Here is an 18968-nt window from a genome sequence, read left to right as displayed (position 1 = left end):
AGTTAAGTGGTCTCCCGTACGTTAGGGTCCATAGAAGAGACACCCAAAGAGGCTCACAAAGGAGCGCACTAAGGAGCAGGCTCCTTAGGTCGCGCTCCTTTGGGTGCGTGACGCCCCAGGACGCTCCGTTACTTTTAAAGGGCCAAATCCGAGCGGGGAGAGGCCGGCTGGGGTGGGGGTGGGAGCGTTTCAACTCACCACGTGGTTGCAGCGTTTGTCTCTCTTTTTTTCAGCTTTCTTTAATTTATTGGTTTTGGAGCCCTCTTTCACTGTTTTTCCTCTGCCTTAAATCTGCTGCTGCTGGCTCACTGCTGGGGTGAGCGGGCTCTACTAACAGCTACTAACTAAGCTACTAACAGCCATGACCATCTGCCAACACCAAAATATCCCTGCCTTGGCCATTGCTCTAGGTTCGGAAAAAGCATTTGACCGTGTAGCGTGGCCTTATCTTTTTTTGATCCTACAAAAAATTTGGCATTCAAGGGGATTTCCTCCAATATATCTCATTGTTATATGATAAACCAACCTCTCGGATTTTAGTAAATAATTGTTTATCAGGGGAGGTGAAGATTCAAAGAGGTGTACGTCAGGGCAGCCCTCTATCCCCGTTACTCTATATCCTATACATAGATCCTCTCCTCTGGAAAATTGATGCCTGCAGAGAAGTGTGAGGATTTGGGGGACCTAATCACATTTTTAAGATTGCTGCTTATGCAGATGACCTCTTGGTTTTCCTTATGCAACCCAAGAGGTAGCTTCCTGCCATTCTAGATATTCAGCATCAATTTGGCCCCTTTGCAGGCCTTAAAATCAATTTTGATAAATCTGAGGCTGTGGATATCACGGGAAAACTAATACAGAACTTGGCCTAGAAATTTCCTGCTCCGATGGGTATCAGATTGCCTCAAATACCTGGGCATTAGAATCCCAATACAAATAAGCAAGCTATACAGCACTAACATACAACCCCTCTTGCATCACACGATACTATCTTTGAGACTGTGGACATCCCTACCGTTATCACTTATGGGTCGGGTACACCTATTTAAAATAGGACTATTGCCCAAGTGGCTATACTTATTACAGATGACCCCGATTTGGATAACAAAAAAAGATCATCAGACCCTCCGTCAAGCACTCAGATCTTTTCTCTGGCGGGGAAAATGAGCTCACTTACCCATTGACACACTAACTAGAGCAGTAGAGAGGGGAGGACTGGGGTGCCCAGACTTAGGAGTGTACAATCTAGCTTGTGGTTTGAGACACATAAAAGACTGGATCTTTGCAACCTCAACGATCACCCCGTATCGCCACCTTTTAGAATGGTACGGAGTAGCATCTCTCAATCCCATATTACAAATTGATGCTTCTTTGCTCCCGTCTCACATAAAACCTCAAGCGCTCCTTTACATGTGCCGGAAAGCCTAGCTTATGTTTTGTAGAAAAGGACATGTAGCACAACGCCTGACTTCCCTGCTTTCCATCACTGCACATGGCTTATTCCCTCCAGGGAGAGAGAAACAGCACATTCCGTCGGTGGAACCAGGTGGGAATTGCCTTTATATCTGACCTATATGATAAACTATCTGGGTCTCTCCTCCCTTTTCATACTTTACAACAAAAATTTGCACTACCCTCCTCTGATTACTTTGCATACCTCCAAGTCACTCACTTTATAAAGGCTATGCAACCTCAACTGCGGGAGACCCCGGAGGTCCAAAACCTAAGAGATATCATCCAATTGGGGAACAAAAACAAATCATCTATCTCTTTTTACTATAAGGCGATACTAAACCTAGATGATGCACAGGTCTTGAATTTGGCATATAAGAGGTGGACGACTTGGGCACTTTTTTCATTGACGTTTGCCGAATTTGAAACATGCTTTAAAGACTTACCTGGCATATCAGAAAATGTCCAGTTGCGGGAAATCCAATACAAATTTCTTTGGCAATGCTATATTACTCCTACACGGGTCAAACAAATGAAAATTACGCATAGTGCCCTCTGTCCCAAATGTACAAAGGAAGATAGTAACTACTTCCACTGTTTCTGGGACTGTGAGGCAATATCCAGATATTGGCAGCAATTGAGCCATGCCTGTTCCACATATCTACATAAGATATTACCTATTAACCCGAACCTTTGGCTATTTGGCTCGGATATACCGCCCCCACCTGCACCTAACTCCGTACGAGATTTTATTTTTAAGAAAAGCAGGTCTCGTGGGGAAACAGGTCATACTAGCGGATTGGTTGACTTCAACCAGGCCCAACTTGGAACATTTGGTTCAGAAATATGCTGAACCTATGCTCCATGGAACATGTACTTTCAACACCAGCTACGCCAAAGAGATTGGTGGATACACCTTTGCTATGGGCAGGGTTTATTAACCATCTTGCTCCTAGGGTCGAAATCACACGAGATCCCTGGAGCCCCGCAGCAGATATTGATCACCACTCGACGGGAGTTCCGGAAGATGCATGACCAACAATACTACTCATCTCACTTGGGATCAGCCAAATTACTCAAACACCAACCACTGACTTTTTATTGACTTTCTACCTCACCATGAACGGGGAGGGGGAGGGAGGGAGGGGAAGGTGTACAGGAATAACTCATAAAATGCCAAATGAAAATGTAATAGTTCTTGATTACAGTTCTGTTTTATTGGTTCATTTGAATAAACATAATTAAAAAAAAAATATGGATTTCAAACAAGAGTTGGCAGGGACTTCTACTGTATAGATGATTTTAATGCACTATACTTTTTCTACAGAATGTAATCTGATCGAAGGAGAGGATCATGTGGAAGTGAATGGGGAAATTTTCCAAAAGCCATTTGTAGAAAAACCTGTCAGTGCAGAGGACCACAATGTTTATATTTATTACCCAACCTCCGCTGGAGGTGGGAGTCAGCGACTCTTTCGGAAGGTGAGATTACCTGCCAGTTTATCAGATTTACAGTAGAAGCTGTCCTACTAGTTGACAGTGCGCATGTTTATTGGGCACCAGAAAGCAAAAGATCATTTATTCACATAGTTTCCCATGGGCCATATAAATCTGGTTGTGATTACTAGAATTGCCTGTTAGTTTTTTAGATGAATGCTCCTCTATTAAGAAAATAGCATTCTATTTAGAACATTTATTGTATTTATTGGTACATCTTTTGAACGGAATATCCCAAAGTTCTAGATGTTTTTTAAAGGATAATATCCTAACGATGTACTAATAAATAAGGGATACTGCTTAGCAGCAAATTTTAAGATGTGGTATATTGCTGGCTTTTGTTTCTGAAAAGTGTTAAGTTTTCGTGGTTCCATTTTGTAAAAGAATGAATAACTGTTCTTACTGGATGGACACAAGTCAAGTACACAGTCTGCAGGAGTGATTCCTCATATGATATAAAGATTAATAGAACAAAATGGTCTTGAAATAGATAGAACCCATCTGCATTTGTTTGAATAAAGATTAAAGGTACTATAATTTTTTTTTTTTTTAAATTTCTAAACTGCCTTTCCAATTTTAGCTCAAGGCAGTTTACAGCATTTTTTCAGGTACATTAAGTCCCTTTCCAAAAGAGCTTACAAATCTAAAATGTGAATTTTAAAAGCCTATCACATGCATCAATTAGATGATGCTTGAAGTCAGGCTTACATGCACTGACTGTATTTTAGAAAGCACCCAGATACACATGTAAATACCACTGTGCGCACATCTCAAAAAATTCCAATAAGGGACATGGGCATTTCAGGGCCTGGCCAAGAGATGCACACGTAAATACTTACATGACCCTGCACTGAGGTCTCCTGCTGTGTAACTTTACTTCTGCTGTGGATTACGTGTAAGTCATAAAATAAAAGGATTGAGCCATTTCTGAGGGGTTTAAATGATTTCGGGTAACTGGAGGGGTATGTAGGCTATCAAACCAGAGGGTGGTTGGAGAACCTACTGTTAACTGGACAAACTGGGAATGGCATGTGTGCCCGCCCCTTTTAAATACCATGACTTACTCAGTAGAAGTGGGATTTGCATACCCATGCATATGTGCGCGACTACGCTATTATTTATTATATTACATGTGTTTGAAAGTTACTGTTTAAGTGAGTATGTGAGTCAACAGGAGATGGTGCCTTATTCGAAGGTCATAAGCATCAGTGAGGGAAAAATAGGATTTGAACCCTGGTTTCCCTTGTTTGCAACTCATTGCTCTAGTCTACTCTTTCCTCTAGTGTTTGGAATAGGTAGTACTTAAGTTTTTAAACAGAGGGATTCTGCTTTTTCCAGATTGGCAGTAGGAGCAGCGTTTATTCCCCAGAAAGCAGTGTGAGAAAAACTGGCTCATACGTCTATGAAGAGTTCATGCCTACAGATGGCACGGATGTGAAGGTTTGACAACTACATGTTCTAGTTTATATTTAGAAAAGTGTATGGTGTTAGTCTTGTTGTCTTAGAGATGAAAATCTTTCATTTCTGAAGGGATTAAAATATAGCAGTAATAAAATATTTTATCACTAGTAAAACATGGATTAAAAACAATTGCTATTTCTGATGGAAAATACTGATCTGTCATACTGTTTACAGGTATCTTGCTACTAAATTACCTAATGAGGGTGAGAGGCTTGAAGACCTTTGATTAGTGAAACAATTGTAACTATTGAAGCAGATGCATGGTCTTGCTTTCATTTTCTACTGAGTTTATCCTGTGCAAATTCTGAATTCTTTGACCCCATTCTTTAACAAAGGTTTATACAGTTGGTCCAGACTATGCACACGCCGAAGCTCGAAAATCACCTGCTCTGGATGGGAAGGTAGAACGAGACAGTGAGGGGAAGGAAGTTAGGTTTCCAGTCATCCTTAATGCAAGAGAGAAGTTAATCGCATGGAAGGTCTGCCTTGCTTTTAAGGTAACTTGATTGTACAGTAAAAGACATACTGTGTAAAATTACATTTAATGTACTTTTGCACTATTTTTGAGCTGAAGTTAAAAAAACCAAAAAAAAACCCAGACATATTCAAATGTACAATACGGTGCAAGCAAACCCAAGGAAGGGAGTATTAGCTCCAAAAAACTAGTCAAGAAATATTACATTAGTTATAAAAAAGGTATTGCATTGCATATTTTGTTTTATTTTGTGAATCTTTTAATTTATTTAATATGTTTTATAATCTAATTCCATATTAAATTAACGCAGAGGACATCATTGCATACACAATCAACAATAAAATAATACAATTAAAACAGACAATAATATCAACAATCAACAATATTTTAATAAAATATTTTCTTACTTCCTGAAGAACTAAATATCTTTTATCCCTGCAATTCCTTAGATAACGCATTTCTTAACAATGGGGCTATGTAAGAGGAAGCCCTTGCCTGTGTTAACTTCAATTTATAGTTCCGCAATGGTGGAACATCTAAGAGGTTAACATCCTGCGACCTTAATGCTAGTTTAGGAACATATTCTAGCTAAAACATTACAAAAATAACAGGGATTTTTGTCATAAAACAATTTGTGTACTAGCACCACTATTTTAAATTGTAGTCTTTGGGCAACAGGAAGCCAGTAATCCAAGTGTGTCCGTTATTTGGTCTTTCCTACTGACACCACTTAATTTCCGTGCAGCAGCATGTTGGACCAGCTGTACTGCATGCAGATGTTTCTTAGGAAGGCCATTATACAGGCTGTTGCAATAGTCTATTTGCCGAAATAGCAAAGACTCTACTACTGAGTGAAATAAACGTACTGCTAACAGCGACCTGAAAGGCATCAAGACCTTTAGTTTGTAAAAAGCCTTGCCACTACCTGTTTTAACTGTGGCAAGAAAGTTTATTTGGAATCGTTTATAAACCCTAAATTATGTGTTGCTATTTGTCACTCTGGCGTAATAAATTATGTTACCCAAATCCACTGGTGATTATTTCCCTATCCATAGCAAGGACATTTTTTCTACATTCATAATTAGCTTGCAATTATTGGTCAATATCTTATTGTAGTCATCTTTAACATATATATATAAATTGATACTTTTCTATAAAAGGCTTGTGTCTTTCACATTATCGTGTGATGCCAAGAACAGTGGAAGGTGCACTATGCAAAAAACAATATGCTTTGTCTGCAAAGTCCTGTCTCTGAGACACCTACAGACACCCACACACACAGGCTCTTCTCTTAATTTGTTAATACATTAAAAGAATATTTCCTGGCGTGTAGCCAGATGGACTCAGTATGAATGGGTTAGTATCCGCGTGCTAGCAGTTGGAGACGGATCTGACGTCAGCACGGGGTATATAGCCCCACAGGAAGCGCAGCGATTCAGTAATTTCCGTCTCCAAAGCAGTTTGGAGTGCCTGCACGCTGTTCAGCGTGCTTTCCAAGACTACTTTAATTTTTCTCTTTTCTTTTCGTTCTAGTTTCTTCTTTCCCTGTCTCCTCGACTCTTACGCCCCGCGCTCCTCAGGGGACGTTCTGTCCGTTCCCCCCAGTTGAGCTTCTCGGGGTGACTACCATGGTCCCCCGGAGGTGAAAGTCCTCGGTCCGGCCGAACTGCGGCAGGGGCAGAGCCCCCCGGGGGAGACTCGGGTGGAGCTTCGAGGCCCTCGGTCCCGGCGTGGACGAGGTAGCGGGTGCCGTTCCTCAATCGCGGTGGTGAACAGTACTGGCCCTTCCCCCGCAGCCGGAGACCGCCTGAGTTCCAGCCCGGGAGCGCCGAGGATCTGGTAAGGCGTACGTCTCTTCGCCCAGGTCTCCGAAGCCTAGAGGATCGGCGGCGTGGCAAGCCGTGGAGGACGCCATTTTGTGGCCCTATTCAGGTATTCCGCGCCCGTAATAGGCGCGGCTTTCTTCCTCCTTGTGCGTATATGGTATTGTTTTCGCATATTGGCTGCCACTGTGAGTATTTGCCGCATATTATTGAAAGCCTATTGCATGCCATAGAGCGTATATTACTAAACGGCTTACTGCTGATTGCCTATTGCCTACCGTTCAGCGTCTATTGCTAACTGCTTAAGTGCTGATTGCCTATTGAATGCCATTAAGCGTATATTGCTAACTGCTTAAGTGCAGATTGCCTATTGAATGCCATTAAGCGTATATTGCTAACTGCTTAAGTGCTGATTGCTTACTGAATGCCATTAAGCGTATATTGCTCACTGCTTACGTGTTGATTGCCTATTGAATGCCATTAAGCATATTCTTACTATTGTGCGCCTGTTGTATTAGGCGCCTATTGCTGCCGTATATTATTATTGTGCGCTCGCTGTATTAAGCGCCTATTGCTGCCGCATTTCTTCTTGTGCGCCTGTTGTATTAAGCGCCTCTTGCTGCCGCTTTCTTCTTGTGCGCCTGTTGTATTAAGCGCCTCTTGCTGCCGCATATTATTGCTATTGTGCGCCTGTGGTATTAAGCGCCTCTTGCTGCCGCATATTATTGCTATTGTGCGCCTGTGGTATTAAGCGCCTATTGCTGCCGCATATTCTTACTATTGTGCGCCTGTGGTATTAAGCGCCTATTGCTGCCGCATATTATTGCGCGCTTGTTCTATTTGGTATGGATCAGCACGCAGCCGCATCCTCAGCGGCGCAGCCGCTTGTTTCAGGCATTTCAGCCCTTGGCCTCTGCTCTGCATGCCACCTTAGGGCCACACGCAGTACTGCGCCAGACTCACTATGTGCCCAATGTGAGGCGGCAGGGGGACCCTCCGGCCAGGACCAGTCTCAGCCGCAGTTTCTTGACAGTTCCCCTGGGGCTACCCCGGATTTGGGGGGCAGTCTTGACCATTCGGGAATCCCGGGGGAGCTTGTACCCCGGTGATTCGAGGCTGCTTCCATTTCCTGGGTGGATCTCTTTAAGGGGATTCATGCCTTCGTCCAGATGCAGACGGCTTCCCATCCCGGCCCTACTGTCCCTGTTGCTCCGGTGGTTCCTGCGGTGGCTGCGTCTGCGGCCACCGCTACAGTGGTGTCACTGTAGCGGCTGCGGCCGCCGCTACAGTGGCAGCGCCTAGGGATCCTGTGCCTGGACCCTCACGGCCTTATCGGGAGCGGGACCTCCCGACTCTGGACAGTCCAGATCAATCGGACCAGGAGGTTTCGCCGGACGAGTCAGACCTCCCGGATGAGGGGGACCTCCCCCCGGGGATTGAGCCATATAGAACCATGAGGCAGTTCTTCCCTAAGGAGGACCTCTCGGACCTCGTGACTCAGTGTCTGGCGAAGTTGAATATCACTGGTCCCAGTGCTTCGGTACCTTCTGCGCAGAACCCCCTGCTGGAAGGTCTTCGTCCTACAGCTCGCCATTTTCCTTTCTTGCAGGCAGCTCAGCAACTCATAGATTTGAAATGGCCGGCGCCGGCGGCTTCCTTCAAAGGGGGCCGGGCCCTGAAAGGCATGTACCCATTGGCACCAGCTCTCCAGGACCTGCTGGCATGTCCTCAGGTGGACGCCTTAATTAGCGCTGTGGTCAAGCGCACTACTATTCCAGTGGAAGGGGGGACGGCCCTCAGGGAGCCCCATGACAGACGAATGGACACCATTCTGAAACAAACTTTTGAGGTGGCAGCTCTTTCTTTGCGGATTGCGGCCTGCTGCACGGTGGTGACACGTGCCTGCTTGTCTCAGGTCAGGAACAACGCTCCAGCGGCTGACATGGAGTCCGCTCTTTCCTTCCTCACTGATGCCGCCTCGGATTTGGTTCGCACTACAGCTAAGGGGATTTCATCCTCCGTAGCCGCCAGGAGGCAGCTCTGGATCCGGCCATGGCCAGCTGATGCGCCTTCGAAGTCTCGTCTCACCAGGTTACCCTTTCAGGGCTCGTTTCTGTTTGGCAGTGACCTTGATAAGCTAGCCACTACCTGGGGTGCCTCTCCTGTGCCTAGACTTCCGGAAGATCGATCCAGGAGGGGACAGCGCTCCTTTCCACGGCCCTACAGGGGCAGGAGTTCCCAGCGCTTTGTTCCGTATAGGGGGCACTATCAGGCAACTCGTCCTCCGGCCAGGAATCAGTCCTTTCGGACCAAGCAGCGCAAGCGGGGGGCTGGCCCGGGCTCGGGCCCCGGTCGCGCCCCGCAATGAGAATTTGCCGATTCATCTGGGGAACGAAGCTATAGGGGGCAGGTTGACCCTCTTCTACCCCAGATGGGTCGAGATTACGTCGGACCAGTGGGTCCTCGCCATTATCCGGGAAGGATATTTTCTGGATTTTCATCATCTTCCTCCGGACAGGTTTGTGGAATCTTCATGTCCCCGGCACAAGACGGCAGCGTTAGAAGCTACCCTGGCGAGGCTCCTGTCCTTGAACGCCATCCTCCCAGTACCTGCCTGGGAAGTGACTTCTGGACACTATTCCATTTATTTCATGGTTCCCAAGAAAGGGGGCACTTTTCGGCCTGTGCTGGACCTCAAGTCAGTCAATCACTACTTACGAGTACCGAGGTTTCGCATGGAAACTCTGCGCTCCGTCAAAGCCGCAGTCCAGCCCGGAGAATTCCTCACGGCATTAGACCTGTCAGAAGCATATCTTCATATTCCGATCCATCCGGATCATCAGCGCTACCTGCGCTTCAAGGTTCTGGGCCGCCACTTCCAGTTTCGGGCTTTACCCTTCGGGTTGGCCACGTCCCCACGGACATTCACCAAAGTGGTAATAGTGGTGGCAGCGGCACTCAGGCGGGAAGGGATTCTGGTCCATCCCTACCTAGACGACTGGCTGATCAGGGCGAAATCTCGAGAGGAGAGCCTGCGGATGACCGGCAGAGTGATCGCCCTTCTGGAAAGCTTGGGCTGGGTAATCAACCTCAGCAAGAGCTGCCTACAGCCTTCCCAGTCAATCGAGTATCTGGAAGTGCAGTTCGACACTCGGGCGGACACGGTCAGTCTTACGCCCAAGAGACAGTTGAAGCTTCGACAGCGTATCCAATATCTGATGGGTGCCAGTCGGCCCATAGCCTGGGATTATCTGCAGTTTCTGGGTCTCATGGCCTCCACCCTGGAAGTGGTGCCTTGGGCGCGGGCCCATATGAGACCTCTACAACATTCCCTGCTCTCTCGCTGGAGCCCCCGTCGACGGGACTATTCCACGCGCCTTCCTCTACCGCCAGCGTTCGGACCCAGCTGCGGTGGTGGTTGCAGTCCAACCACCTGAGCAGGGGGTCGTAGATGTCCTCGCCCACGTGGACCTTGCTCACCACGGATGCCAGCCTGAGTGGCTGGGGAGCACATTGCGAAGAACTCACCGCGCAAGGGCGGTGGAACAGAGAGGAGTCCACGTGGAACATCAATCGCCTGGAGGCCCGGGCGGTCCGATTGGCATGCCTGCGATTCACTCACAGACTGCAGCACAGAGCTGTCAGAGTGATGTCCGACAACGCCACCACGGTGGCCTACATCAACCGGCAGGGCGGAACCAGAAGCCGACAAGTCTCTCTGGAGATCGCCCCACTGATGGTTTGGGCAGAAGCGAATCTGCAGGACGTCTCCGCCGTTCACATTGCCGGAAAGGACAATACCACAGCAGACTTCCTCAGCAGGGAACGCCTAAATCCACGAGAGTGGCAGCTGTCCCCCGCAGCTTTCCAGATGATTGTCGATCACTGGGGGATTCTGGCCATGGATTTACTGGCGGACAGGTCCAATGCTCAAGTCCCCAGCTACTTCAGCCACAGGCGCGAACCGTTCTCACACGGAATCGATGCCCTGGTCCAGCCGTGGCCTCCAGGGACTCTACTATATGCGTTTCCTCCGTGGCCTCTGCTGGGCGCCATCATCCACAGGATTCAGACGCACCGGGGCCTAGTTCTTCTAGTGGCACCAGACTGGCCAAGAAGACCCTGGTACGCGGACATGAGACGACTACTGGCAGGGGAGCCTCTTCCTCTGCCTCCTCTCCGGGACCTTCTACGTCAAGGTCCCATCCTCCACGTGGATCCAGCTCAATTCTCTCTTACGGTCTGGCCCTTGAGAGGGCTAGACTGAAGAAGAGAGGTTACTCGGGGCCCGTGATTGATACACTCCTTCGAGCTCGCAAGTTTTCCACATCCCTCACCTACGTCCGGATCTGGAGAGTATTTGAAGCATGGTGCGACACTCATGGCACCAATCCACATGCCACCACCATACCTATCGTGTTGGATTTCCTGCAGGATGGGCTTCAGAAGGGTCTCTCCCTCAGCTCCATCAAAGTTCAGGTTGCGGCACTGTCTTGCTATGGTCCCAGGAGGGATGGCAAGACCATCGCCAAGCATCCAGATGTTTCTCGTTTCCTGCAAGGGGTCAAGCATATTTGTCCGCCACTAAAGTGGCCTGTGCCCTTATGGAACCTTAATCTTGTTTTGGATTTCCTCGCGGGATCCACCTTCCGACCCCTTCGGGGCTTATCTTTCCCGTCTCTCACCTTGAAGTTGGTGTTCTTGCTGGCGGTGTGCTCCGCACGACGCATCTCTGAGCTACAAGCACTGTCCTGCCGTGAGCCCTTTCTACGGATCACTCCGGAAGCTATCAATCTTCGGACGGTTCCCTCCTTTCTCCCTAAAGTGGTTTCACAGTTTCATCTTAACCAAACTATCTCCTTGCCTACCACGGTAGGTTTGAAGAAATCTGAAGAAGGCCCGTTTATTACGCCATCTCGACATCGGCAGATTGCTGCCCAGGGTATCTGGACGTGACACAAGACCTGCGAAAGACGGACCACCTGTTCGTCCTACACAGCGGGAAGAAGCAAGGTGACGCAGCCTCTCGGCCCACCATTGCCCGCTGGATTAAAGAAGTTATCAGAGCAGCCTACGTGGAGGCTGGGAAGGCTCCGCCTCTACAGGTTAAGGCTCATTCTACCAGAGCGCAAGCAGCATCTTGGGCTGAATCCGGGATGCTGTCGCCGACAGAAATCTGTAAAGCAGCGACGTGGTCCTCCCTTCATACCTTTTCCAGGTTCTACCGTCTGGATGTCCAGGCCAGGGAGGACTCGGCTTTTGCAAGGGCGGTACTACATGGTCCTCAGGCAGCCTCCCGCCCTGGCGGGGTGTAAAGCTTTTGTACATCCCATTCGTACTGAGTCCATCTGGCTACACGCCAGGAAATGTTTGGATTACTTACCTGGTAATCCCCTTTTCCTTAGTGTAGACAGATGGACTCAGCATCCCGCCCAGCTGCCTGTGTACATGGGTTTCACCGATTCCAGGTAAGCCATGGCATTTGTCTTACATACGGGCATACACTCTACCAGGTGTCAGCGCCTTCCGGTTGGGACTGCTGGCGGTCTCCAGCCACTGTCAATCGGTTAGGGGGGTCCTGTTTTCACTTTTTCACTTTTCACTGAGCGTCAGTACACACATCCATAACAGCTTTTGCAAGGAAGATTACTGAATCGCTGCGCTTCCTGTGGGGCTATATACCCCGTGCTGACGTCAGATCCGTCTCCAACTGCTAGCACGCGGATACTAACCCATTCGTACTGAGTCCATCTGTCTACACTAAGGAAAAGGGGATTACCAGGTAAGTAATCCAAACATTTCTTTTCTTTTTGTTTGGCTTTGAAAATTTACAACATAGGCATCCACACACAGGCACGCACATACATACATACAGGCTCCCGCTCACAGGGCCTCTTCTTCCATCACCAGACCCCTTCTTCCATCACCAGACCCCTTCTTCATCCACCATGGGATTAGGGTCCCATGGCAGCCTTTTCCTTCTTTGGCCACTATGGGATGAGGAATGCGACAACCATTCTGCAAGCTGCCTCTTCTGGAATTGGGCAGCCCTGATTGTGTAAACCTTACCCATCAGTGGGTGGACCACAGCCCACCCGTGGCTATACCACTGTTGTGGTTTGTGAACTGGTAAAAGAAAGGAAACAGAGTAAGACTAGTCAGTTCTCTCAATGGAGGATGATAAATAGTGAAGTGCTGCAGGGATATGTATTGGAATCTGCTTTTTAAATCTATAATAATCACTATTTAGTGCTCTCTAGAATTAGGCAGCGAGAGATGTCAAATATACTGTCAATGTTTATAGGGAGGTTCCCCCAAGTTTCTATATGCTTTCTGTTAATTACTTATTAAAATAAAACAATATTGATAGTTTTTACAATTTGAGCAATTAAAATGTTTATCCAAAATGAAACTGCAAGGTATTTCAGTTTATTTTTATGAATCAGAACTTCATATGTCATGCATGCATACATATTTATGTATGAGAGACAGTGGAATCCATTTATTTTTACTTGTACTATCAGACTATTGCAAGAACTTAGTGAGGTGAAATGCTATAAAGCCTGTACTCAAGTTTAGTAAATATGCCTTTTGTGATAGAGAATATTAAGAGATAATGAATAAAAACTTTCAAACCTGTAAAGAAACATGAGAAATAGAAGCTGGCCTGCCACTTCTAAAAAGTAATTAGTATTTCTTCCTACAGCAAACGGTTTGTGGTTTTGACTTGTTGCGTGCTAGTGGCCAGTCCTATGTCTGTGATGTCAACGGTTTCAGCTTTGTGAAAAACTCCATGAAATATTATGATGACTGTGCAAAAATACTTGGGTAAGAATCAGTGTAAGCCTTATTTTCCTTTGAGTTCTTTCCTATCCAACATAGTGCAAGTGCGCATATGCTGAAATATGATTATGCTGGTCTGGTTCTTTGGTAGTGGATATGCTGCTGTGTGGCAGATCTGATTTCACTTTCCAACTCTGACTTCTACTCCACGGGCATGGCTGGGGATGCTGCAGAGACAGCATTCACAGTCCCTGGGAGGAGTAAGTCTCTATCCTTGCTCAACAGTAACATCTACTGATAGAACATGGAGTGCATGCATAACAGCTTCCAGATGGAGCAACAGTCCAGGGCCCCTGGCCAAAGATCACTGTAATGATTAGTCTATAAGTAGGGATTATAAAGTTTGTGTAAAAAAAAATAAATACTCTGGATAGTTGCAAATCGAGACTCCATGGAACCAGAGCCTAATAGACACCAGTCCCAATTGATTTGGAAACGCCAAGGGGCAGGAAGAAAATGCCAGAGCAAAAAACAAACTAAAACAAATCTGTGTTTCTGCATCTTACTATTGCATCCCCCCTTTCACATATACAATGGGATATTTTTTCATTACTAGGCCAAAACTGCTGTTTACTTTGGGTTTAGTCCCTTATCCAGCTGATAGAAAACATTTTTTTCAAATCTGACATCACTACCTACATCTCTTGAGCATAAACCAGTTTGAGGGACTTTGTCAAATGCTTTCTGGAAATACAGATATGGTATATCAACTAACTCACCTTTATCTACATGCTTGTTTATGCCCTCAAAAAAAAAAATTGCAGATTGATGAGGCAAGACTTCCCTTGGCTAAATCCATGTTGCATTACCATCTTGCTCCACCAGTCGTGAACCTATGCGTACATCCTCCCATCCAGCCCAAAAGGAAGCAGAGATCTAAATTTTTTTTTTTTTAATGACATCACCAGAACACATGATTAGAACTTATTCAACAAGTGTTCTCTGCCTCCAGGCGTTGGATAGGAGTTTTTCTTATTTTGATAGAGTAAAAATAAAAGATTTAAGGAGGAAAGAGGAATTTGTTCTCAATTTAGCCCTTTTACTTTGTCAAAGCGTCAAATTATGGCCATGCTCCTGCAGATGGTGCTCCTGCAGTGAAGTGAGCCAAAGACACAATATGTTTACTCTGTTACCGTTTTGTTTGGTAAAGAGGAAGTGACTGCATTTTAATTCGGCAAGTTCTTGGCAAATTAATGTGATTACCTGCTTTGCAGCTAAGTTATTCTGTCTGCCGCAGCCAGAAGTTCAATCTGTCAGGGAAAGTTTCACTGCGGTGGTTTTGGAGCAAAATGCAATTCCTCTGAAGGAACTTTATTTATTTTATTTATTTATTTAACAGCTTTTCTATACCGACATTAAAGTACACATCATATCGGTTTACATAATAACAAAAAGGTGGAAATTACAAATAACAGGGGGAGGGGACGGGGAGAACTAAGAGAAACTGGGGGTCGGAAGGGGACCCCAACAAATTAGAGAGAAGGAGCGAAAAGAGAGGAACGGTAACATATGGTTGAATAGGGTGCAAGTGTACAAAATATATATGATTAAATAAGGTGTAAGAGTACAAAGTATACAAGAGGTGCACGAGTACAGAATATAAATGATACCGGGATACGGTGGGTTGTGATAGCAATTATAGAATATGCATGGGTTATGAAGATTACCTGGGGGTCATAAGAATAGCCGAAGTGGCAAGGATGTTAATCCTGGAAGGCTTGATGAAAGAGCCATATTTTTAGCTGTTTTCTAAATTTGAAAGGGCTCTCTTTGCCACAGTAAAACTGAATTGCCAGAAATGATTAAGACTTCAGCGGCAGTTAAAAAGATATTGTTGCGTGAAGCTGCTGGTAAACAGAAACTGCAATCTAGGGCAACTTCTGTTACCGGAGGGTCATCTGCAGCAGCCATTCTAACAGCTGATTTAGATGTGGCAGCTATGTTAGTTGACCCACCGGGAGTCTTCATCAAAGGGAGGTCCCAGTTTACCTCAGGGACTGCCCAGGTTAGTTCCGGGGCTTGATTTTTTTTAACTGAGTCTAAGCAGGAAGTGCCTGCTAGCAGCTCAGTTGTTTTTTCTCCGGAATTTTTCAAATTCTTACAGGAAGGGTGTGAAGATGCAGAACAGTTGGATTTTTCTTCGGCTGAGATTTAGATCTCAAAAGATTGGACTCAGTGGAAGCTGAATCTTTTTCTGGATTTGGATTGCTCTCCATATTTAGCTAAGGAAGATGATAAAAGAAGAAACATTCTTGAATCTCTGGAAGAAGGTGATATTCAGTCTCTAGAGGATGAGGAGGAACAGATTAGGTTATTCCATGAGGAAGAGTTGTCTGCATTAATTTTGTAGGTCTCTGCTGCATTGTCTTGAGGAGGAAAAGGATGAAGCAGTCCTAGATTGGGATCCAATTCTGAGGGGTATGCATAAAGCTGCTTCTACAACTTCACTCAGAGATTGAAGCTATGATCATGGCTGAGTGGGAATTCCCTGAAGCTGGATATAGACGTCAGAGAATTTTAATAGGTTGGATCCGTTACCTTCTGAGGTATTGGATCGTCTTTTTCAACCTCCCAAGGTGGATGCATCAGTCGCAGCTGTTGCTAGGAAGATCTACTATTCCTGTGGAAGGAAGTGCTTTCCTTTATGATGCTCAGGATAGAAGGAGGCAGTACTTAATCTTTTTTTTCTGTTGGTTCCTTTGTTTTACAGGGAGCAGTTTGTGGAGGTTATGTTGCCAGATCTCTGCTTCGCTGGATTCAGCAGTTATGCGAGTTAGCTAACTCAGCAAAACTGGAGTCTGCTATGGCTATATATCTGACATGTTTTATGATATAATCAGAATCTCTCTGCTAGATCTTTGGCTCTTTCTGTGGAAGCCAGACAAAAGTTTTGGTTAGGAAATTGGTCTGCTGACAGTTTATCAAAATGTAGACTGTCTTGTTTACCTTTCAAGGGTAAATATGTTTTCGGGGAGGAATTGGATTATTTAATAAAGAATATGAAAGACCAAAAGGTTCAGAGATTACCAGAGGATAAGGTTAAACCAAGCTTTCGGCTTTTATAGAAGCCATAGTCAGTTTTTGGAAGCTAAGAGCTATAACCTGGGCAAACGCCAGAAGCTATCCATCTTCGCACAGTTCCTTCCTTCTTACCCAAACTAGTCTCGCACTTCCACCTCAACCAAACCATCTCTTTACCTACCACAGACGGTTTGCAGAAGTCAGAAGAAGGTCGAGTTCTATGCCATCTCGACATAGGCAGGCTACTGCCCAGATACCTGGAAGTGTCCGAAGCAATACGAAAGACGGACCATCTGTTCGTTCTACACAGCGGGAAGAAGCAAGGGGAAGCGGCCTCAAGGGCAACTATCGCCCGCTGGGTCAAAGAGTTATCAAGGCAGCCTATGTAGACGCGGGTAAACCACCGCCTCTACAGGTCAAGGCTCACTCTACCAGAGCGCAAGCGGCCTCTTGGGCAGAAACGCGGATGCTGTCGCCTGCTGAGATCTGTAAGGCGGCGACGTGGTCCTCCCTCCATACCTTCTCCATATTCTACCGTCTGGATGTCCAGGCCAGGGAGGACACAGCATTTGCGAGGGCAATCCTACACGGACCGCGGGCAGCCTCTCGCCCAGTCCAGGAGTAGCTTTTGTACATCCCACTTGTTTTGAGTCCATCTGCTACACGCTAGGAAATGTAGAGATTACTTACCTGATAATCTCGTTTTCCTTAGTGTATGCAGATGGACTCAGCATCCCGCCCGGCTGCCGGCATATATGGGGATTCACCGACTCACGGTAAGCCATGTTTTCTTATAATAGGCCATCCACCCTGCCGGGTGTCGACATCTTCCGGTTGTGAACACTGGCGGTCTCTAGCTACTATCAATCGGTCAGGGTAATCTTGTTCATTTAATTGATCGGTCAGCTACAGCTTTTGCAAGGAAGATTACTGATTTGCGGCACTTCCTGTGGGGGTATATGTACCCGTGCTGACGTCAGATCCGTCTCAAACTGCTAGCACGAGCACACTATACCCATTTGTTTTGAGTCCATCTGCATACACTAAGGAAAATGAGATTATCAGGCAAGTAATCTCTACATTGTCGCAACCGTAAGAGACCTAGGCATCACACTAGACTCAGAGCTCAACCTGCAAACCTTCATAAACACAATAAAGGAGGGCTGTTTCAAACTACAAGTGCTCAAAAAAAAAAAAAATCAAACACCTACTATACATGCAAGACTACTGGTCAATACTCCAGGCCCTCATCCTATCTAAACTTGACTATTGTAACTCTATTCTCCTCGGACTCCCTGTCTCCACCCTCAAGCCACTCCAGCTACTGCAAAATGCGACAGCCAGATCACTCACAAACAGCAAGCGTTCCACTTACATTACCCTCATACTGAAAGACCTCCACTGGTTCCCCATAACCCACAGAATTCAATATAAAACCCTCACTCTCATGCACAAATTCCTCAACAACGAAAAGACTGACTGGCTAAAGGACACCCTTCATCCATATAACTCTCAAAGAAACCTACGTTCTAAAAACATTGGACTCCTAACCGTCCCTTCAATCAAACAGGCACACCTCACCTCTACGTGAGAACGTGCAATTTCCATAGCAGGCCTCACACTGTGTAACAAACTACCAGCAAAACTCAGAATGGAACCCTCATCACAGAACTTCAAGAAAGCCTTAAAAACATAGCTACTCTGCAAAGTGTATCCTGACAACAATTAACCCATACTACTGGGCTCGAACCCCCTAAGACCACCAGGAAAGGTTCTCTCAATCTTGAAAACATCAGTTATTACAACGATAATGCCAAGAAACTAAATAGCGTTCGAGAGTCAAGGTTTTGTTAAAATGCTAATATTGTTAAACTTTTCACTTAAATGTAATTTTCAAAATGTTAGTGTTACAATGTGAAGATAATATGACCATTGTCACTCAAGTTCTCATGTAAACCGATGTGATACCCATGTTTGAATGTCTGTATATAAAAAACAAATACATTAAATAAATAAATAAATAAACTAGGTTCTTCTAAGGTTTATTCAAAATAATTGAATTCCTGAGTTTAAGCACCTTCTCCTCAAAATAAACTAAGGGAATCAGTCAGGAAGATCATAAGAGATCAGGGTTTTGGGGGGGTTTTTTTTATCACCACCACCAAGCATAGAATCAACTAACTTAAAAAATTACTTTAGGATCATGGTTTGCTTTCACAATTATTAAATATTTCTACTTCATCTGGGATACTTTATTAAAATGCAGAGAATTTTTCAGAACTATCATTAGTTTCGCATATAGAAATGTAGAACACCATTCTGGCTACTGGCCTTAATTGACACCACGTAAACAAAAGCTTTGCGAACCAAAAATCTTCCAGTGTTTTCATCACTGA

The 18968-nt window shown here is 45.6% G+C and overlaps 1 protein-coding gene across 16 annotated transcripts in view; it reads left to right on the top strand.

Moving 5' to 3' along the window:
- PPIP5K2 (diphosphoinositol pentakisphosphate kinase 2) overlaps nucleotides 1-18968 on the top strand; it is a 620162-nt gene that overhangs the window by 155438 nt on the left and 445756 nt on the right. For all 16 annotated transcript variants that reach the window (XR_003852104.1, XM_029572559.1, XM_029572550.1 and 13 more), the window contains 4 exons: nucleotides 2780-2934; nucleotides 4288-4389; nucleotides 4746-4907; nucleotides 13415-13536. Coding sequence is in view for 15 of the 16 variants with exons in the window: in XM_029572559.1 (XP_029428419.1) it covers nucleotides 2780-2934; nucleotides 4288-4389; nucleotides 4746-4907; nucleotides 13415-13536 (541 nt within the window). In the remaining variant the exon portion in view is untranslated. The remainder of the gene's footprint in view (nucleotides 1-2779; nucleotides 2935-4287; nucleotides 4390-4745; nucleotides 4908-13414; nucleotides 13537-18968) is intronic.

This window comes from Rhinatrema bivittatum, chromosome 1 (genome assembly GCF_901001135.1).
Source record: "Rhinatrema bivittatum chromosome 1, aRhiBiv1.1, whole genome shotgun sequence".
Taxonomy (NCBI): domain Eukaryota; kingdom Metazoa; phylum Chordata; class Amphibia; order Gymnophiona; family Rhinatrematidae; genus Rhinatrema; species Rhinatrema bivittatum.
Note: the sequence above shows the minus strand (reverse complement) of the source record. Positions and strands in the feature narration are given on the sequence as shown.